The sequence below is a fragment of the Terrapene carolina genome, unplaced genomic scaffold, assembly GCF_002925995.2.
Source record: "Terrapene carolina triunguis isolate 2854851 unplaced genomic scaffold, T_m_triunguis-2.0 Scaffold147, whole genome shotgun sequence".
NCBI classification, from domain to species: Eukaryota; Metazoa; Chordata; order Testudines; family Emydidae; genus Terrapene; species Terrapene triunguis.
Genome location: NW_020664498.1, coordinates 2,864,659 through 2,885,484, shown reverse-complemented (window position 1 = coordinate 2,885,484; position 20,826 = coordinate 2,864,659). Strand labels below are relative to the sequence as shown.

Here is a 20,826-nt window from a genome sequence, read left to right as displayed (position 1 = left end):
CCCGCTCATGCCCTGAACGGCTTAAAACAGTCCTGGGAGAGGGCTGGGGTGGGGGAAAAGCTAGGCTGATTGGGGGAAGCAGCCACAGGTGGGGCCATGCCCCAGTCAGGCCACGGCTGGCCCTATAAGAGGGCTGAGGGCCAGAGACTGGAAGACACACACTCTCTCTCTAGCTTCAGAGAGAGAAAGACCTGGCTGCATGGGAGCTGAGAAGAGTACCTAGGGTGGAGCAGTGCAGGGGAAGGGCAGAGGCAGCTGGGGAGCTCCAGCCTAGCAAAACCTCAGGCTACAGGCCTAGTTAAAGGCCTACAAAAGGGTACTGGGGCTGTAGAGAGGCAGTGCAGAGATAGGCAAAGGCAGCAGGTCCTAACCCCCCTGCTGATGATGAGTGGTTTACAGACTGCAGTCCGCCCCAGGGAGCAGGGGCTAGATGATGACTGGCAGTAGTCACTGAGGCAAGGTGGGGATAGAGGGTTGGGGGTTCCCCTGCGAGGGAAGACCCAGACACAGTGGGTTGCTGCTGGGGGCAGAACCCTGAAGTAGAGGAGAACCGGGGTCTGGGAGGGACACGGGGGCCAGCGGCAGGCGAGACATTGGCCTACAGAGGGCACTCCGGGCTGGAAAGAGCTAATTCCCGAGACGGCCAGCAGGAGGCACCGCGCCGGTGAGTCGTCGCCCCGCCACAGGCAGTGACAGGATTAGAATCCAGATCTATTAATGCCCACTCCAGTGCCTATCCATGAGACTATGCTGCCTCTCCACTTAGCATGAAGACCTTTTCCGAGATCCTTGTGAAGAATGAATAACCTTTCTGAGTCTCTGAATTCATGAGTTCTCTCCAAATAAACTCCCAGGTCTCTGGTTATGTCTGAACAGTGCAACTTGAATCTTTTGTGATCTTTGGTGTATAGCACCCACCACAACGAAATGCAGCTTGACGGGATGGCAAGATAGACAGGAATGCCCAAGGGACTGTCTGTGACTCTATCGTAAGACTGTTGTAATGCTTTAGGAGTTCACATTTGTTACTGGGTTGGTGAAATCTAATTAAAGAACATACCACCAATTTGGGTGTCTGCTTTTTGACAGTCTGCCCTGAGGTTGGCACTCATGGTTGTGAACCACTCCAGACAGCATGACAATCATAATGGTCACTTCTGGCCTTCACATCTACGAACTGAATTCTGCTTTGACCACAAAACGAGTAAGTCTAGCTTGCTGTCAGAACATTAAAATTGAGGAAAAATTATCGCCATGACATTACAGACATTACCATACAGGTCATCGTCACCAACCTGCTGACATGGCTCCAGTGTACAAGGAGGAAGACACAAAACCATCACTGTGCCTAGTGGAACGTTTTGGTGAATACGGCGCCCACTCCTGGAGCTCCGGAGAGAGATGCTCTTCACTGGCTGGAGTGTATTTCTGTACCTGTAAGGAAAGTGCAGAATTCAATCTGCAACTAATCCAGAAAGCTTTGTATAAACTAGTACAAAAATAACTTGCTGGCTATCACTTGATGTTAATTATTATGCTTTGATCCCACCACTTTGCTGATATCACTGTTCTTCACTGTTCTTTCATGTTGTCTTCATCTTCAAGCTCCTCTCTGCCTACATCTCAGCTCTCATTCTCTCCCATAGGATTCTCCCAATCCATTACCTATGGCCCTCCAGTCCCTCTTGTGGACTCTCCGTATACTATTCCCACTGTCCTCATACCTTCTTCCCCGTTATGACCCTGATTCAGCAAGGTACTTAGGCATGTGTGTAACTTTGAGCATGTCAACGGGCCCAGTGACTTCAAGGGCTTGCTCAGATGCTTAAAAGTTATGCACCCGGCAAATTATCTTGCTGAATGGAGGCCTATGTTGGAATTCACTCCCTCTTCATGCATGCAAAATGTCTGCCCCTCTATTCAAATTCTCTCTTAAAACACGTTGGCCCCACATGGTCTCAACAATAAACCCCTCCAAAAACAGATGTTTAAAAACAAAAGTCTACACTTTTTTTTTCCTGGCCATTAGAGCACATGGCTGCCTAAAACAAGACTGGCTGCTTGGCCTGAAGGTGTAGCACTCGGTCTCAGCTTTCAGGTGCAGGTGGAGCAACCTCTCTTCTGGCTGCTTTAACAGGTCAGCTGAAAGAGCTGGTTTGGGCTGTGGATACACATTTCTACATTATCTGCTTTACACAGAGTGAACAGGCATGGGTGAGTGAGGAAATCTGATGTGCACTGAGATTTCGTTGGCCAAGAATGCCAGTGACTGTAGGAAGCTGCAAGCACAGTTTTTTTTAAAAATGCAGAGCCCTCATAATGCTATTTTCAAGGTTAAAACAGTACAGCATAAAAACCATGATATTAAAAACATAATATACAGAATATGAATCACTAAAGGCTACTCAGATTTCTTCATGTGATAGGAAAGTTGTGTTACTTAGTGAGAGAGATTTAACACCACACACAGGCACACATTCTTATTGCCATGCCCTCCTTGCTGCATCAGCAGCAGACATGACTGTTACCCAACCATGAGAAAAGCCATTTGTTCATCTCTCCTTTTTATCCCCTCACTCTTATTTAATTAAAATTCTCTAATACACTCAATCACCTTGATACCTAGGCACATTCCACTAAAGCACAACAACAAATATACCCATAAATTGTGCCACGTTGCACATCCTGTATATTTTTGACATACATTTAACATTAATAGATTCACATTTACATGTAGGGCAAGACTGTGTCTTTCAACCTGAGTAAGGGGTAGTGCCTAACCTGCACCAGCCTCAACCTAAGAGTAGCTCCAGAAGACACTGTTCTTGGTGATACTCCTTTGCTCACAATGTCTCTCTTGCTCCTTGGCGTATACCAGCTGATGGGTTCCAAGGCTCTGCCCACTTGCGGGGAAGTAGCAGGCACACAGCATCTGCACAGCTACCTAGTTCAACTTTCAATCTAGCTATCGGAACAGAAAAACATCCTCTGCAATACGGCTATTATTAGCATTACTATGAAAACCAGAACATTTTCATTTCTGATTTTAAGTGTATAAATTTAGAACTTTAATGTAATTTTTGTATTTTAAATATCTTCATTTTCTACCACTAACCCTTCTCAAAGGGCCCAATATTAGCTTAAGTACAGCCTCTGCAATTATTTTAGCTATGATAGTGCATAAAAAGCACTCTTGTGAATGCCATTCTTTTATAAAGACACTACACAAACCCAATTTTAAACCCTGCTCTGAACTTCACAGCTCAATTTACAAAACACTCCAGAGAGAAATGTGTGCACTCTTGCATCTCCAAGCTTGAAACTCTCTCACATGGGCATCACTCATTCAACATGCTGATGCATCAACCACCTTAAAGAACAAGTTGCAAAATTATGCTGTGTTTTCATTATCTGAAAAATATTTGTTGGGGGTGCAGAAACTATAGATCTATATGGTAACTCCAAGACCCTTTGGAAAGTATTAATAACCAACACTGACATATCCTGACAAGGTTCACCTGTTCCTATCTTGATTGGTAACAAAGGTATTGGCTTTCTATCCAGAAAATGCCCATGTCACAAATGAGAGCCCTTTAAATTTCTTGTACAGGAACTCCTCACTTAAAGTCCCTGCTCCTGTACCCCACTTACCCCTTCTCCATATAGAGCAGGGAGGGGACACGGACAGAGAGAGACAGAGAGAGCTTGGGGCAGCAGCTGCTGTCTCAACTTCCTGATCCACTTAAAAAGACAATGCACTTAAGAGTGGGTCAGCTTACTTAAAGGGGCAGTGTGCATCTCTCTCTCTCACCCACACACAAGGTGTGTGTCTGTCTCTGTCTGCTATGCTGTCTCCCCTCCCTCCTGTTCGTGCTGCCTTGATGAGAGGGTACATTAACAACGTGTTAACCCTTGAGGGCTCAGCCGAGTGCTAGTTCATCATTTAGCAGCAAGGCATTCCCTGGGAAATATCCCTCCCTCTTCTACCTTCTAACTTCTCCACCTCAATCAAGCTTCACAATCATCATAGCTGTGAACAGTATTAAATTGTTTGTTTAAAACATATACTGTGTGTATATCTATATAATATATAGTTTTTTGTCTGGTGAAAAAAATTTCCCTGGAACCTAACCCCCCAATTTACATTAATTCTTATGGGGAAATTGGATTCGCTTAACATCATTTCGCTTAAAGTCGCATTTTTCAGGAACATAACTACAACATTAAGCGAGGAGTTATTGTATTAGCATAAGATGGCAGGCAACATTTGTCTAGACGTTAAGGACAATATAAATGTGCTGTGCTTACAGTGACTGATGACTACAGTTCAAATAATAAGCATACGAGTAACAGCACAAATGGATCAACTTGACATTCTATTTAAAGCAAATTCCGTGCACTCAAATGTGTAATGGTTTGCTTATATTTTGTTGGGTATGTGCCAAAAGGCAGCAGTAGCCTATATATTAGTTTCTTACAGTGCAATTCTGTTTTGAAAATGGCACCTTCTTACAGGCCACATCTGCTTCCTGTGCTTATTCAGTAATAATCTGCTGACTTCAGTTACAACAGTAAACTGTTATTACTTTTTTACTGCTGTCAGCACTGCAGAGTTAGCTGGATTCTATTCTGGCTCAGATAGAATGTTTAATTAAAGGCCCAATCCTACAAGCTGGCAAGTGTCTCTTGAACTCCCACTGAAGTCAAAGTAGGAGTGGAAGGTGCTCAGCAGAACTGGCAGAAATTGCTAAATTTTCATTGAGAAAAATTTTAATGAAAGTTTTCCCACCAGCTCTAATACCGAGCACTTTGCAGAATCAGGCCCCAAATCCTGCTCTCGCTTATACCTTCTACTCCATTGCCTGCACTCAGTTACACCTTTGCAAACCCACTGAAACAGTGGGGCTGTTCAAATGTAATGGACGGAGAATCTGACCCACTGATATGGAGGCCTTGGGGGAAACTAACCCTGCGGCCATTTTTACTTTATCTCCCAGTTAACATCCTATTGACCTTAATCAACCGCCTGCAATCCTTCCTTTTTCTACTTTAGTAACAAATTTCCAAGTATCTCCATGGAGGGATTGTTCATTCATGCCTTCTGCCGCAGCAAAACCAAGTGTTTTCAGGTCCATATCCTCCTAATAAATGTTGTCAACATTTACAGAGTACAACTGAACTTTAACCACTATCAACTTCAGACCAGGTTTACAAAGGTATTTAGGCACCTAAAGATGTAGATAGGCACTTTGTGACATTTACAAAAACACTGATGTGACTCAAGAGCCCAACTCTCATTGACTTTCAATTGCTTTTGTTAATCCAACTAGTCGCCTATCTGCATCTTTGGTCATCTAAATTCCTTTGTAAATTTGACCTTCATCATAATTCAATTTTTGCATTTTATCAACATACAATAGAGAACTTAGAATTATTACTGAGAACATCTGGTACCAAAAAGCCTAAATACCATGCAATGTTCATCAAGCAAGACACCATTATCCCTCTTTGTAACCTTTTTGATACTGTAACTCTGAGAATTACTTTTGTAATTCAAGACAAACAAGAATTTTAATGAAGGTGTCAGGGGCCGATATTTTCATTACTATCAATTTTGGGTACCCAATTTGAGACACCCTGAAGGGCCCTGATTTTCAGAATGTGCTGAGTTTCCATCCTCTGAAAATCAGGCCCCTTTGAAGTGTGCCAAGTTGGGCACCCAAACTTGAGTCACTTTTGAAAATAATGGCCAGCATCCCTGCTTTGTGCTTCCATATATTTCATTTGTACCTGAAGTGAAGGATTAGGAATTGGCACAGGGGTCAGTTTATGTCTCAAAGCAGGTGCTGATTTTGGTCTTGGTCTTTTTATCTCTGGCTCTTCAACTCTTTGAAAGCTAATGTCATCTTCACAAGATTTTCTTGAAGTTAGATGAGTGCAGTCGATCCCCTCCTCCCTGTAATAATGCCCAGCATTCCTGCTGCGAACCTTGTGAGTGTCTGAGTCCTGCTTAAGTGCCAAGGACAATGGGGGCTGGGCAGTAGCTGGGCTGGTAGGCGGGGATCCAGTTGTTACAGTAGAATCTGATGCAGAACTTGTCTGCTGTTTATGTTTAAATTTAATAGAGTCACTTCTCTTGGGAGGGGTTGGAGGAGTTGAAGCCACTTCAGCTTTTGAGGGCTGAGGCGAATGCGCGGACACCTGATTAGGGGAGAGATAGTCCATTTTGGGAGGAGTCTGTGGTCTTTTGAAAGTGTCAGGGTCGAAGATGGACTTCCTTTGTTTTGGCTTTTTGTACACAGAGAACTTTTCAGTTTCTGCTGTTGAAATATTGACCATCACTTTAGGCCACGTACCACCACTATGCTTAGCTCCATGCCCTTTGTCTAGCGTGGTCTCAACCATGATGCAGTCGGCTACCGTGGGCTCAAATGGCAGCCTCCTGCCGTCCAAGTCAACAAGTCCATAGCCTCGTTCCCCGTAAGTGTCTGGACTAAAGGAACTAAGACTGTGTTCTGAATTACTGTGGCAGCTGTGCACAGCATTCCTGCGAGAGTCTGCTCGTAAAGCATGGCTGGAAAAGGGCTTGTGATCACAGAACGAACCACTCCCCTGGTCGCTCTGGTCCTTCTTGCCATCCAGGATGTCTGGATTGAAAATGTCTGTCTGTGTTGAACTGTTGTGTTTCAAGTTTCTTTTATTCTGAACTTGTATCTCTGATGTATGAACCCTGCAGTTCGATATTTTCTCTGAATCCTTCAGGTTTTCAAATATGTTCTGACCGCTCCACGATGAGCTCTGAGGAAAAACCTAGGAGGAGAAAAATATTTAATCAACCCAAGACTGTGGCAGATTTGGGTTTTGCACGTGACAGCCTCACCTCCCTCTCCTTCCCCCAAGCTCCCAATTTACATGGAGACTGTACCGTGAAGATGAACATAAAGGAACAAGCCTATAATCTGGGGAAAACGATGGATGGGGAGAGTAGGGGGCAGCTTAACAAAATCTCACAGATTGCTGGTACAGGGAATCAGATTGAATAAGGATTTTGATCTTTTAAAAATACTTTCACAGAGGCAGCATGGTGTAGTGGATAAGGCCCTGGACCAGGAATCCAGAGATCTGGATTCTAGTTCTAGATCTACCACCATGCTGAATGACACCGGGCAAGTCACCTTTAGTGTCTCTGTTTTCCCTCCCACCTTTTGTCTGTCCTGTCTATTTAGCCTGCCAGCTCTCCGGGGCAGGGACTTACAATGTGTATGTGGCACACCTAGCATAATCGGCCCCTAACGTCAGTTGGGGTTTCTAGGAACAACCGCAGTATGAAATACCAGTGTTTCCCTACTGACAGCCCTTCAGAATGAAGACTTCTGTTTATTCCTCATCGTGGGCAGAGTCTGCTTTCCCACCAGTGATCCTCACTCCTGACCCAGAGGGGACCCTTTCTAGGGGCAAGAGGACATTTAAGTTCCATGTCCATGCAGACTTCCTGCAGCTGATGCTAATGAGGGGACTATATTACCAGTTCTGTTGGTAGGTTTATTTTTTTATGTGAACAGCAATCCACAGGGAACTGAACTGAGAGCAACCACTGAATTTCACATACTGTAGGATACCTAACAGCCATCCAAAGGTGGTAATTGTGACGTTGCACTCAATATGATTTTATGAAAATATGCTAATGAGTGTGACTATAATATAACTGGAATATGCTTCATGCAAAAGGTTTCTTGTTATCATTACAAAGCTTATAATATACTGAGTATGGTCACCCTATTTGTATGTATGTATCATTCTTTTATCTGAAACTAGAAATATGAAATATAACTCTGAGGGCCTATTGTAATTATGCAAAGTGTGGGCCATTAATGGTGGTTTGGAATCTTGATGGCTCCCATCAACCAGGACAATTGACTGTGGATAGCTCTGTCTGCTTGCAGATCTTCCTGTAAGTCACGCTGGGAGGAATGAGGGCTTGAAGCCTTACAGTGACATGTGATCATGTCACCTGAACTGGAATCCATCTTTAACCTGGTGCTTTTTCAGTTAGAAGGAGGAGTGGGAACCCAAAAAGGGACAAAGGATTCCCGCCTTGTGCAAAAGATATATAAGGGGGTGGAACAGAACAAAGAGGGCTGCAGTCATGAGAAATCTCCTAGCTACCACCTGAGTTGGAACAAGGACTGAACCAGGGGAAAGGATTGGGCCCAGACTAGGAAGGTGTCCAGTCTGTAAAAGAAGCTTACTGGAACATCTCTGAGGGTGAGATTTCATCTGTAATCACTTTCTTACTGTATTAGGTTTAGACTTGTGTGTTTTATTTTATTTTGCTTGGTAAATTCACTTTTTTCTGTCTGTTATTCCTTGGAACCACTTAAATCCTACTTTCTGTATTTAATAAAATCACTTTCTACTTATTAATTAATCCAGAGTATGTATTAATACCTGGGGGGGAAACAGCTGTGCATATATCTCTATCAGTGTTATAGAGGGTGAACAATTTATGAGTTTACCCTGTATAAACTTTATACAGGGTAAAATGGATTTATTTGGAGTTTGGACCCCATTGGGAGCTGGGCATCTGAGTGTTGGAGACAGGAACACTTCTTAAGCTGTTTTCAGTTAAGCCTGCAGTTTTGGGGGGACATTGTTCAGACCTGGGTCTGTGTTTGTAGCAGGCTAGCGTGTCTGGCTCAAACCGGGCAGGGTACTGAAGTCCCAAGCTGCCAGGGAAAACGGGCTCAGAGGTAGTCTCAGCACATCAGTTGGCAGTCCCCAAGGGGCTTTCTGTGATCCAACCCGTCACCGTAACTACCGACAGGGACCAATCCCTACTAACCAGGACAAAGCCATTTCATTTAGCTGAGTTTCCACATTACTGTATTCATTTTATGAATGTGTTCTTTTCCCCTTTACAATTAAAAAAAAAAATGTATAAACAGAAAAAAAACCTTTTGCTTCACTTCCTCCTTTCCTGTCCCCACACTCACCTTCATCAATGAGAGGGTAAGGGAATCCCTACAGTTTCGTAGCAAAGCTTCACATTCAGTCAGTGATTTATTATCTAGTGCAATGCCATTAATCTGCATAAAAACAAGGGGAAATTAGCAAAACAAACCTAGCATCAGGCAATTGTCTTAGTTTACATTCTATGAGATAGGCAAATAGTGGTTACACCAAAAAAAAAAAACAAAAACAACTAAAGCAAAAAGGGAAATGTCAGTATCCTGGTAAATTGGATCATTTTTGCATATCAGGAGAATGGGTCTTTTTCAGACAATTTCACTAATGAGAGATTTGCTCTAACCAGAACTGCAATTATGGACTTGCTACTTCACTAGAGCTGGCATTTAATGTGTGATTGCTCCACTGCATATACCTCTACGTATCTTTATATATTTGCATGAATCTACCCTCCCTGAGATCCGTTCCTCTGAATAAAATATATAACTTCTTTTAAAGATATTATTCAACAGATCACAGACCCCCAGCAGTTCCCAGAAGAGATAAGTAGCATCCTGGAGGAGACAAGAGTCTAACCACTTTCTCTAACGTGGTTCTGAAATAGCAGGTATATCAGAGGGAGAGTCTTCTCAAGTTCAGAGGAAGTCTGAAGGTAAAGACAGGCCTTCATGGGATTTTACAAATTGCAGGAGCACCTGTAGTTTAATCAACACATCCAGAAGTGGAATGGAGACATAGGTCCACTTTTAACGGAAGAATAGTCATAAGATCATCCCAGATAATTTCTATTTCTAAACTCTAATGGAGGTCTAAAGAAGATTCCTTGAACTGAAGTCCTTGTATTAAGTCATCTTACCTATCGTTTATTGTGAAAAGGGAAGGCAGTGAGATTGTCCACAAATATGTCTGAAGGATGAGTTACTGCAACCATATTTTCAAAACTTCACCAATGAAACTACTAAACGTGGCCTGTATTTTCTATTACTCACCCAACCTACAAACACCAACATGTTTATTCAATAGATCATTAGATTTAAAACTGAGAAAAACATGGTAAAATGAGTCAAATAAAAAGGTTTTAGGTTTTAAAGAAAAGGAAAAGTGTTTCATACTATCTGTGGTACTGAAATTCTATTTGTTCTTTAGACTTACGGCAATTATTCTATCTCCCACAGCAAGGGACCCATCTTTGGCAGCAGGGCTACCGGGCACAACAGCAGCAGCAAATACTCCATTTTCTAAACTAATTCCACTATCTGAAATCCATAAAGATAAAACAAATTCATTTCTACAGTTCAAATAATTTAGCACATATCTGACTTACCTGCATGAACAAGAAACGCATGTAATAAAAATGCTGTTGAAAATAAATTAGCTTAACTTCTAATAACGTTTAAAAAAAAACCACAGAAAAACAATGGGAAAAGGGTTACAGGTAACCCAAAATGTAATATAGCTTTATAAGCACTTTCTAGTGGAGAAAAAAAGATTGTAGGGATTTGCAAGCTTATTCAACTGAACTCCTATAAGCCTCCTGATAGAGGACAAACTAGAGGTGAGAAATGATACATTAGCAGTATTCGTGCAAGAAATCTATCCTTAACTTAAGTCACTACTTCTTGTTCAGTTAAAAAAAAACAGCTAATGAGAACCCTTATCTAGGAAGTCATAACAATTCAAGCGAGTGGACTAATAGCTTGCCCTGAGCATTCAAATGTAAATAATTACCTTTATGCCCAGCAAGATTGATGTGCAGAGGTGTTATCACTTTCCCGCCTAAGGACTTCCTTCTTCGGATCACCATATTAATAACGCCTCCTCCATTAAGTACAGCTTTTATAACTTGCTTCTTATCCTTATTAGTAAGATCCACATCATTTATCTTCAGCAACCAATCATTCACTCTGGCAGTTAAAAGAAAGGCAAGGAAGTCCATGTTATAGGAATACTTTGCTGCACATTGCAAATATGCAATAATTAATTAAAAGGACCATAATAGCACTAGTACAACCTTGATATGCCACCCTCAATTGTCTAACACTCCCCATTTCTGAAAAAGGATGATGTTTCCCAGCATCTATTAATGACATTGAGTAAGCCCCAGGTCCTCCTGGTTCCACCGCCATTGCTTACCCCACTAGCCCTCAGCATCTCCTAGTCAAGTTACTGATTCTGGGACACCTCGTATCTAAAAATGTGGTGAGTGGCACTTCTGTGCAGGTACATTAAACATTATTAGCTTCATGTTAGAGCTGGCCTAACTAAACACAGATATTTCAAGCAATATTTATGAGAGGTAGTACTCTTGTAAAGTGAATAAGTTATGGTTATTATCTCAATAGTCAGGACTCAGATTTTGTCAAACCACTTAAATTTGCCGTTCCTCTGTTACCCCAAAAGTTTTATTGTTCTTGGAAACTGTCTCGTGCATGAGCCAATCTCAAAATCTACCTATGTTTCAAGTATTCTGATGCAATTTTGTTGGGCAGACATAGCATTTCATTAGACACTTTCAAAAAATTTCAAATGGGAGCCATTTAAAGCCCTTTAATATCAGAGAGTATTCCCTTAATTTAAACAAAAAGGTCACAGTATGTTCCAGCTTTTATTGAGACCTCAACTGTAAAAATCTGAAAACATGAGTTACAAGGCAGGCGAAAGTTAGCCTTATAATTGGACTGTGGCTGTAACTTTAACTATGGAGCGGCTTCTTTCCATAATAAACCCTACACACATCTGCAGAGCCTGGACAAGAGCTCTGGTTCTACTGCTTCAAAATGCAAGCCTCTACCACTTATGGAAAAGGAAGGTCTCCTCTAGCTTTGTGGTACAGACAACACAATTTTTTGTGAGCTTAAACCAACCAATGGAGGGCCAGATGCTTGAACAGTCCATGATTCTACTTCCACTTAAGAGGCAAAAAACTTGAATTGACACTATGGCATCACGACTGGGTCACAGACTATCCATAATCTTTTTTCCCCCCAACTATAACTTGCCCACAAATTCTCAAGAAGATCTAAGTAAATGGAAAGTTTGAAGAGACAGAAACAGGCTAAGTGCTAGAGGCAGACAAACCAGCAACAGACAAATGTCAACATTTCAAATTGGGATTTTTTAAAAAATGATCTGTAAATCAAGAATGACTAGATTTATTTCCATAATGCTTTGCAAACACCTTCTTCTTACTGCAATTTTCAGATCAAACCAATTTTCAAAGCCTAAATTATTAGGGAGCTAAAACAGAACCCACTTAAAATATGGAGAGGTGACCAACCATCCATAATATTTTGATCTTTTTTTTTTTCTTTTACAACCAAAGCAAATTAAAATAAGTGCTTCCAAGTGGCATGCAAATGATTTACCAGTTAACACTGTACCTTAATCGACCATCTGCAATACTTCCTTTGTCTACTTTGGTGACAAAAATCCCACAGTCTCCAGGGAAGTATGGTTCATTCACACCTTCTGCCACATCAAAACCAAGTGCTTTCAAGTCCATATCCTCCTAATAAACATTGTTAATGTTACAAGCGATTCAACTGGAATTCAAACTAATTTGCATTTGTATGAACACAGAAGTTGTAAACTGAGTGCTCTTACTATGCCCTTATTTTGTATCTTTTGTGCTTTAACAATATCTCAGATGTACAAATTATTATACACAGATTTCAGTTCCTCCCTGAAGTATTAAAGGGATTAATACAACCTTGTTTACTATTTTATTATTACCATTAGTGTTAGGAATTAATCTCCTTGATTTAAAAAATATTATAAATATTTGTTTATTTATTTATTTACACATACACCATTTTTATATAAAGGCAACAGTTGTGTGGTTTACAAGATTAGATGGCAAAGTTATCTATGGTTTGTACTCCACAAGAGGGAGTAGATTTCCTGTAACAAATCTTTTTGATAATGGTCTATTGTGCTTTAATGTGTCAGCTTTTCATATCTGACTGGTATGATATTTGTTGTAAATACTGCATTTATAGTATGTAACCACAATTAAAATTAATAATGTTTAAAAATACATATTCAACAAACAGCATTATTTTTATAACCCATTGTACAAGAGATGTAATGCTGAAACATCAAGCAATTCATTTATATAAAACATTAAAGTCTTCAATGTATCTTGGGCTTACTCGGTCTTTTTCAAACTCCACCACTTCTGTTTCCCATTCCAGAGAATCTGTGTCTATAGCTGAATCATGAGAACTGTGGGCCATCAACTGCCGAAACCTGGCTTCCTTTTCCAACTGGTTCTCCATCTTCTCTCTATGGAATGAAAGACATGTGTTTATAGGTGATTCAGCAGCTCCCTTGTAAAGAAACGAATGAATGAGATTATGTACTTTACAGTTCCTTCTCTAATTTAGCAATACAATCTCTGTTCAGTCTATCCAATCCCACAATCTAAGTAGAAACCTGAAATCACTTTTTAAAACTTCATTTCCTTCATATTGTAATCTTCTCTTATATGAACTGTAGGAAACTTACAAACAAGTTCCATTCATGAACATATAGAAAATGCCTCTCAAGAAAGTTAGCAGTAGATTCTTCCCCTCCTCCCCCCAGATAAGCTGCTCCAAATAGTAAGGGAGAAGTGGAGGTGATTTAGCACTGAAAATAAGATCTTCTACCACTCTGAAAAATTATGTGATGCATGTTTTCTCCCCTTATTTATAATTCAGTGGGAATCTGGAGGTAATGAACAAAGCTATAGTGAAAGCCTGACTGCAATGAAAGTGTTGCTTCAGTGCATTTCAACAGACACATTTGGTATGTAGACATGTTCCGAACACATTACACTTCTGACTGAACAGTATAATCAGAATGAAGACTTTCTTATTTGCTGGGGGGTAACATGACTAACCAACCAGCTCCTTTTGCCCTGTCAGGCATTTTACACAATGCTGATCTATAAATTCATCTACACATGGATCCTATTGTGTACAATAGGTGTTTAAGATTCATTTAATCTTAACAGAAAAGGTGGGTATATTGCAGGCAAAAGGTTATGATAGCCAAGGGCACACAGATTTCAAAATAATTACTATATCATCAGTATATGTTGACTTGAAAATTTCTCTTTTTCTAACTGAATAGCTTTTAAAAAAGCATTAGAACCAAGATACTTTCTTAAAGCTCAAGCTGCAATAAAACTTTTGATTACTATTTAAGCTGAGTAAGTTTCTGAAGTTAGCTGGACCAGAAGGAGCCCTGCTTTGTGTTGGGGCAGTGTGTCTACACTAGGGGGTTTGTGTACTAGTGTTATCTTAGTCACACGGATGCAGACTTCGCTTATGTAGACAGGCCTGAAGAGTCTGTTAATGAAAGGTTTCTAGTATAAAAAGCATTCTATGCAATGAAATCGTTTTATAACATACTTTAGTTCCTTCAGTTCACGCACAGCATCATTTTTTTGCTTTCTCATGTCATCGAGATTGCGAAGAGCCTCTGCCAAGTCACTCACAGCTCTGTCTCGCTCTCTCCTCAAGTTGTCACACAAAGTCCTTTGAAAATAACAGACGTTCAGGTAAAACTTTAAAGCTGCAACTTACATTTACTAACTTACAGAACCCTGAATCCTTATACCAGCCATGTCCTTTAACTGCTACAAAATCCTTCCTTTAGAAATTCCACTTTTGTACTTAGTGTTTATCTAGAACAAAAGAGGCGTTAGGTGTTCTACAGACAGTAAGACCATGACTAGATCCTCACAAATCAGGCTTCAGGTCCCTTGCTTTTTAGACCATGGGTACTACAGAGTTGGCCACTATGTGTGGAGGAAGAGGTACCCTGTTACCACTCTCAGACCGCTGTGCTGATGGGCTCTGGAGGGATGTTTACCAGAGAGAAGTTAGTATGGTGATAAAGGGGTAGGTTGTTAAGAAGGATGTCTTGGAAGACCCTACCAAATTAAGAAGGGGTATTCTCCTATTACTTAAGTACACTGTGATAAAATCATGCGTTGGCTCAAAAAAGTTAAAAGATGTGCTATCAAAAACCGTCAAACTCTGAAAGAGTCAGCTGCACTACAAGAACACCACTGCCATTAAGATTATGAAGAGCACCAGCGTATCAGCTAACATGTTTACCGTATGCTTTCTCTTTCCGCAACTATCTTGTCCCGTTCTTGAAAGGCCCAATCTCTCCGACATTTGGCTACTTCTGCTTCCTGGACGGCTTCCTTTAGCTCCTGTGACATGGCCTCATATTGCTTCCGAAGCATTTCAATTTCTTTGTTAGCTCTTTCTATGTCCAATGTAGCAGAATCTTGGATCTATGAGTTCAAATATATAGAAATATTTATTTTATGTACAATTCATAGAATGAGTATGCACACTGGGTTTTGTAACCCTTACTACAGGTTTGTTATATGAAGGGCTTAGTCCTGAAATCCTGCCACAGACTAAACTACCATTGAGTGGGAATCCCAAAATCAGTGGGAACTTTGCCTGCGTAAAGGGTTCAGGGCTGGGTCTAAGCATTTTAGTCAATAGGAAGAGAGGATGGTCAACGACTCATAGGACTGTAATCTATGGTGGAAGATTCTTCATCTTAGAGCAAAATCAATATATACTTCATATTTCAGTGATATCTTGCTGACTCATTGATGTGTTTTAGCACACAGACGGAAGATGTCTAAGGACAGCTAGAAACAAGATAACACAGTGAACAATCATGGCACAGACAGGCTGTTTTAGTGTCTAGGACTGATCCTGTGACAGGCAGTAAACATCAGACGTACAGATTTACAGTACACCTACACTTGTGATTCACTGTCTCCAATCTCCCAAGGAGAATAATAGATCTCTAAGCAATTTTTGTTTTAATTCAACGTTTTAGAAAAGATTTTATTTCTCCTTTTTAAAAAAAATGAACCTGCACCTCTCTACCATTGCAGATTTTAAACACCAAAGGAAATAGTGACAATGACAATGCTGACTGAAAGAGAACACTTCTATGTGTGCCCACAAGAGAAAAGCTTATTTTAACACAATCACATTTCAAGCCCTAATCTTGCAGATAGTTACAAATGAGCTTAACTTGACATATGTGAGTAGTCCTGATGAACTCAATGGGACCACTGTCTTGAGTAAAGTAAAGCAACTGTGTGTTTGCAGGAACAGGGTCTAAATACATGTAGAGGGGTCCTACTAGTGCTAGGAGGTCAATACACCCAGGACACTACACTTTTAGGGCTGTCTGCCTCCCTGAATGGTTTTAATTGTAGCCATTCATGCTTAAAACCCCCAGCCACATTCCAACCCACCACTCCGAAAAGTGTAATACTAATTCATGAGAACTAACAGAAGCCACAAAAATTCATGTCTTGCCTTTCATTGTGCTATTTCCCTTCCCACTCTTCCACACGCACCCCCACCGCATCCCTCAAAATCCCCAAATGAACCCACAACAACTGAGATTTGACCCTATGTAGTATGTATCCAGCAGTGAGTATATCACTGAGATCTCCACTCAGCTTTTTCAGGATCCTCCACTCCTCTTCATAAAACAAAGACAGGCCCTAAGAAGTCACATTTCACTCCTCTTGAGGGTCTTGTGTTGGAGCCCTACAGTTCCTTCTCTGTATCTCCCCTGCAGTACAGATCCTTAAAAGCTGTTGTAACAGCCATCTCTCATTCAGCAGAGGATTTGGTAGGGCTCCTCCTTTGGAGTCCATCAAATGCAACTCTTTACCTATCTGGGAGGTGGGGGCACACTGCTGAGTGAGAAGATGCTGCCGGTCCTGCCTACATGAAGTATTCCCAAACTCATGCTGATACTCTGAAGAAGGCTGCAAATCAAGCCAAGGTCTTCCCATATCAGTGGTTTTTGATGGGGGGAGGTGGAGAAGAGCTTTCTGCACAACAAGATAGAAAGTTGGAGGCATGATAGCCAACTGAAAATAAAAGGGTTCTGCACAGCCCAGTTGAATTCCTAGTTTTATTGCTCACTCGGATGCTGATTCAAGATTGACAAATATACATGGCATAGAAAGCTGAAGATGGGGGAGTTTTTGTGGTGAAAAGAGTCTATTATGATACAGGATTGATACCATAATGAAATTAGATAAATGAAAATACGCCTTTCTCACACACAAAAAAACCTTCTGAAGGATCTTTGCTAATATAAAATTACTGTAAATCCTGTAGTTCTTTCTCAAGCATGAGAAGCAGGGATAGTGTAGGATTTTACATATTACTACATTACAATATATGTATGTATGTAATATATTACATATAATAGATCTACAAACATGCAAAACTGCAAGAATATTTTAACTCTTCTATATAATCACTAACAGTCACAGCTTGATATGCTCCATCATCTCTTTAATGATCTGTATATCCTAGTGTGATTGAATGTAAAAAATTTATGCAGAACAGAAAAACTTTTTAGTCACACTTATAAATTGCTCTATAAAAGGTTTAAATTGTTGGCACACATAATAAGCATGTTACAGACATAAGTGGCTATGTAACAGATATATATGAGCACACCAGCAGAAGGTATTACAGATTGTTTTAAGTGACTGAGATGGGGCACAGAGGACTCATACCAGCAAAGAAGGGGTTAAGGAGTGCCTTCAGATCCAACTAGCCCCACCCTGCTCACCTGCAGCCAATGCCAAGCCAAGCGGGAGAATAAAAAGACCACCTGGCTCAGTTCAGGGCTGACAGGCAAAGAGCCTGCTAGCCAGAGCAGCAAGACCCCAAGGAGCGAACAACACTCAAATCAGAGACTAGTGGGGGAACCAAGCCCAAAGGAAAGGGCAGGGACGCACCGCCCCACCCCTCCTCCCACCAGAAGACTGGGGGACAGACTGGTGTTTGGGGATTTTTTTTATTATTGAACATTTTTGGGGTTGAGCCCCTCAATCCTACCCAGGACTGGAATAAGACTGACAGGAAAACTAGCTGGTGGGACAGAGCCTGCCTCAGTGGGGTCCTGGAAGATCCACAAGGGGGTGATGCTCCAGACACACCACTACTGTAACCTGCTGAACTGTTGGGCTATAACAGTCTGCTAACCATATATTAAAAAAAAAATCTATTAACTATTTATTAACCCCTTATAAATGGAAACTTAAAAACTGTGACTGATTGATTTATTTTAAACAAGTAGTCTAGTCACTCCCCCCTCATAAGGAGTGTGTGCAGGCATGCATAAGAGGCATTCTTCATTGAATTAAAAAAAAAAAAAAAAAGCTTTGTACCAAGACATTTACACGCCTGCCGAATGGCATTTACTCTCCTCGACCTAAAAAGAAAAAGCCATCTTCAAAGACAGCCAGTACCTGACGAGCTTGGTAATATTCCCTTAGCAGATGGTCTCTCTGGATGATAGCTTCTGTTCTCTCTTTCCTGGCAACATCTCTTTCTTCCTTCACTGTCTCTATATCCTTGCAAGCTTGATCAAGCTCCTTCTGGGCCTCAGCCTTGTCCTTCACTTCATGACAGTACTTTTCCAGCAACTCATTCCTCTCACAAATTGCTCGATCTCTTTCCACTAGAGCTGAGTTTAGCTCCTACAACGAGAGCCATTGTTTGCAGGGTGTTAGGTACAGAGCAGTATTTCTTCTTTCCAGTTGAATACACATTGACACCTTAAAAACTGGGGGTGTATAACGAACGTTCTGCAAAAAGGGGAATTGTACAGCTCTGTCCCCATATTAAATGCAGAAAAAGAATAGCCAACAACATTCAGGAAAGTGTTAAAACTGCCATACCATCACCTTTAAACACCTTGCTGTCTGAATAATGAAGCACATAATCTAGGAACACTCATGGTTCTGAGAAACCTGGAGAAAGGACATTTGTTGCAAGTCCTCAGGAGTCCTGGATAGCCAGTCAGATTTAACACAAAACAATCATATTACATATTTTAAACACATTTTTATTCAAAGTTGTAATTACATAGTGCTATACAGCTCCCCTTTGCAGAATGCTAGCACAAAGCTTTCCCTTTTGTGTTATTTCAAAGCAATTTCCTTCATTATTACACAGCTGAGATAATGTTTTCCAACCTAAGTTAATGAGTGCCCTGTAGCTTCACATTTGTTTTAAAGGGACATGAGTATCTTACAGTGTAAGACACCAATTGTGTGTACATGTACCGTGAAATATTATTATAAGAATATGATGTGCCATAAAATACTGTGAACAATACATTATATTGAATGTAGCATGCGAATCAACTGCAAGGTGTGAACATTCTACTAATGGGCCTGTGCAACACCATGAAGACTGAGGCCTGGTCTACACTACGACTTTAATTCGGATTTAGCTGCGTTAATCCGAATTAATCCTTAACCCGTCCACACAACGGAGCCAGTTACTTCGAATTAAAGGGCGCTTAAAATCGATTTCTGTACTCCACCCCGACGAGCGGAGTAGCACCAAAATCGATTTTGTAAATTCGAATTAGGGGTAGTGTGGCCGCACACCACCGAATTAATGTGGTTAAAATTAATGGGGTAGTGTGGCCGCACACCACCGAATTAATGTGGTTAAAAACCGAATTAATGTGCTTAGTGTGGCCGCGCACAATCGAATTTATACAATCTGTTTCCCAAATTCGAATTATCTAAATTCGAATTAATCTCGTAGTGTAGACATACCCAAAGAGTTATTCTTAGGAGACTTTAAATAGAGCTGTTAAGATCATAAAAACAATCCTGCTGTTATATTACAACAGAGATTTTTGTATAGCAGTTAGAGTAGGAGACTTGCACCAGGACTCCTGGGTTCTATTCCCACCACTCACTCAGTCTGTATGACCTTGAACAAATCACTTGTCCTGATTTTCTTAGGTGCTGACTTCAGTGGGAGCTGTGGCTGTTTAGTACCTCAGAAAAAAATCAGGCCCACCACATCAGTCTGTAGCATGGCTTAAATAATTTCTATGCAGAAAGTGCTTTGAGATACTTGGATAAAGGTTATATAGAAGTAATAAAGCTTCATCAGCGTTCAGCAGAGCCAAAAGGCCAACAAAGCATTGGGGCAAAGGAATCACTCCTGAAAAGGCTTTTAAATATTAGAAAATCATACTTTAAAATTTTGGAAAAATTAGGCACTGCCATAATTTTCTCAGAGGTGCTCACACTGACATAAAATAAAGCAACTGGCTGATTTAGAACAGACATCTCTTCTTTCCAACCAGTAGTAAGGCCTCCTCTCAGCTTTATTTGTTTTATGCAGTTTAGACTGAACAGCAACCTGACAGCACAAGATCAAATATCATCTGATGCCCGTCAAAACAATTCCCAATAGAAAATGCAGCGCTCTGATCTGAATAATCATTCTGCGTGGCACCGACATGATGGCTGAATAGGTTGGGAGTGTTAAATTCCACACAATGGTGGGAAAGCAGGACTTCTGGATATGAGTAGGTGAAAACAGAGACTACCAGTGTGGAAGGGAAGATTGCTAACATGGTTGTGTGTCTGGATCACCAGAGAATTCTCTTCTCTTTAGCAAACAGAAATGGATGCTGTAAATATAAAAAACTGTGGAACTTCAGTCCCAAATCCCAGCTGAAGAGTTTATCCTATTATCTTGGTAAACAAGAACCGCCATATTGCAGCTATTATTTACAAAAGGTACTGCTACAACTATAAGCGTGGGACAGTGCTAATAATGATCGGGCAAGTGTTGCTCATTCTTGCTCAATTTGCTTCTGCCTACAGGTATGTAAAACTCAAATTACACAGTTTCATTACTATATAATCAAATGGAGAATGTAGCTGGTTTACAGGCAGAAAGTGAACTGCTGCTTGCATCTGTGATAAAAATTCTTACTCTTGTAGGAAGTTTTCAAATGTGAATACATTGTGATCAGGGC

General features: G+C 40.8%; 1 protein-coding gene across 1 annotated transcript in view; it reads right to left on the bottom strand.

Moving 5' to 3' along the window:
- The window catches only part of LOC113405123 (disks large homolog 5-like), a 205,278-nt gene that overhangs the window by 30,778 nt on the left and 153,674 nt on the right, over nt 1–20,826 (bottom strand). Inside the window, exons 8-17 of the mRNA XM_026653713.1 lie at nt 18,281–18,511; nt 15,075–15,259; nt 14,364–14,489; nt 13,119–13,251; nt 12,348–12,475; nt 10,696–10,871; nt 10,120–10,223; nt 8,994–9,086; nt 5,791–6,810; nt 1,296–1,434 (exon numbers count right to left, since the gene is read on the bottom strand). Coding sequence (XP_026509498.1) covers nt 1,296–1,434; nt 5,791–6,810; nt 8,994–9,086; nt 10,120–10,223; nt 10,696–10,871; nt 12,348–12,475; nt 13,119–13,251; nt 14,364–14,489; nt 15,075–15,259; nt 18,281–18,511 — 2,335 coding nt within the window. The remainder of the gene's footprint in view (nt 1–1,295; nt 1,435–5,790; nt 6,811–8,993; nt 9,087–10,119; nt 10,224–10,695; nt 10,872–12,347; nt 12,476–13,118; nt 13,252–14,363; nt 14,490–15,074; nt 15,260–18,280; nt 18,512–20,826) is intronic.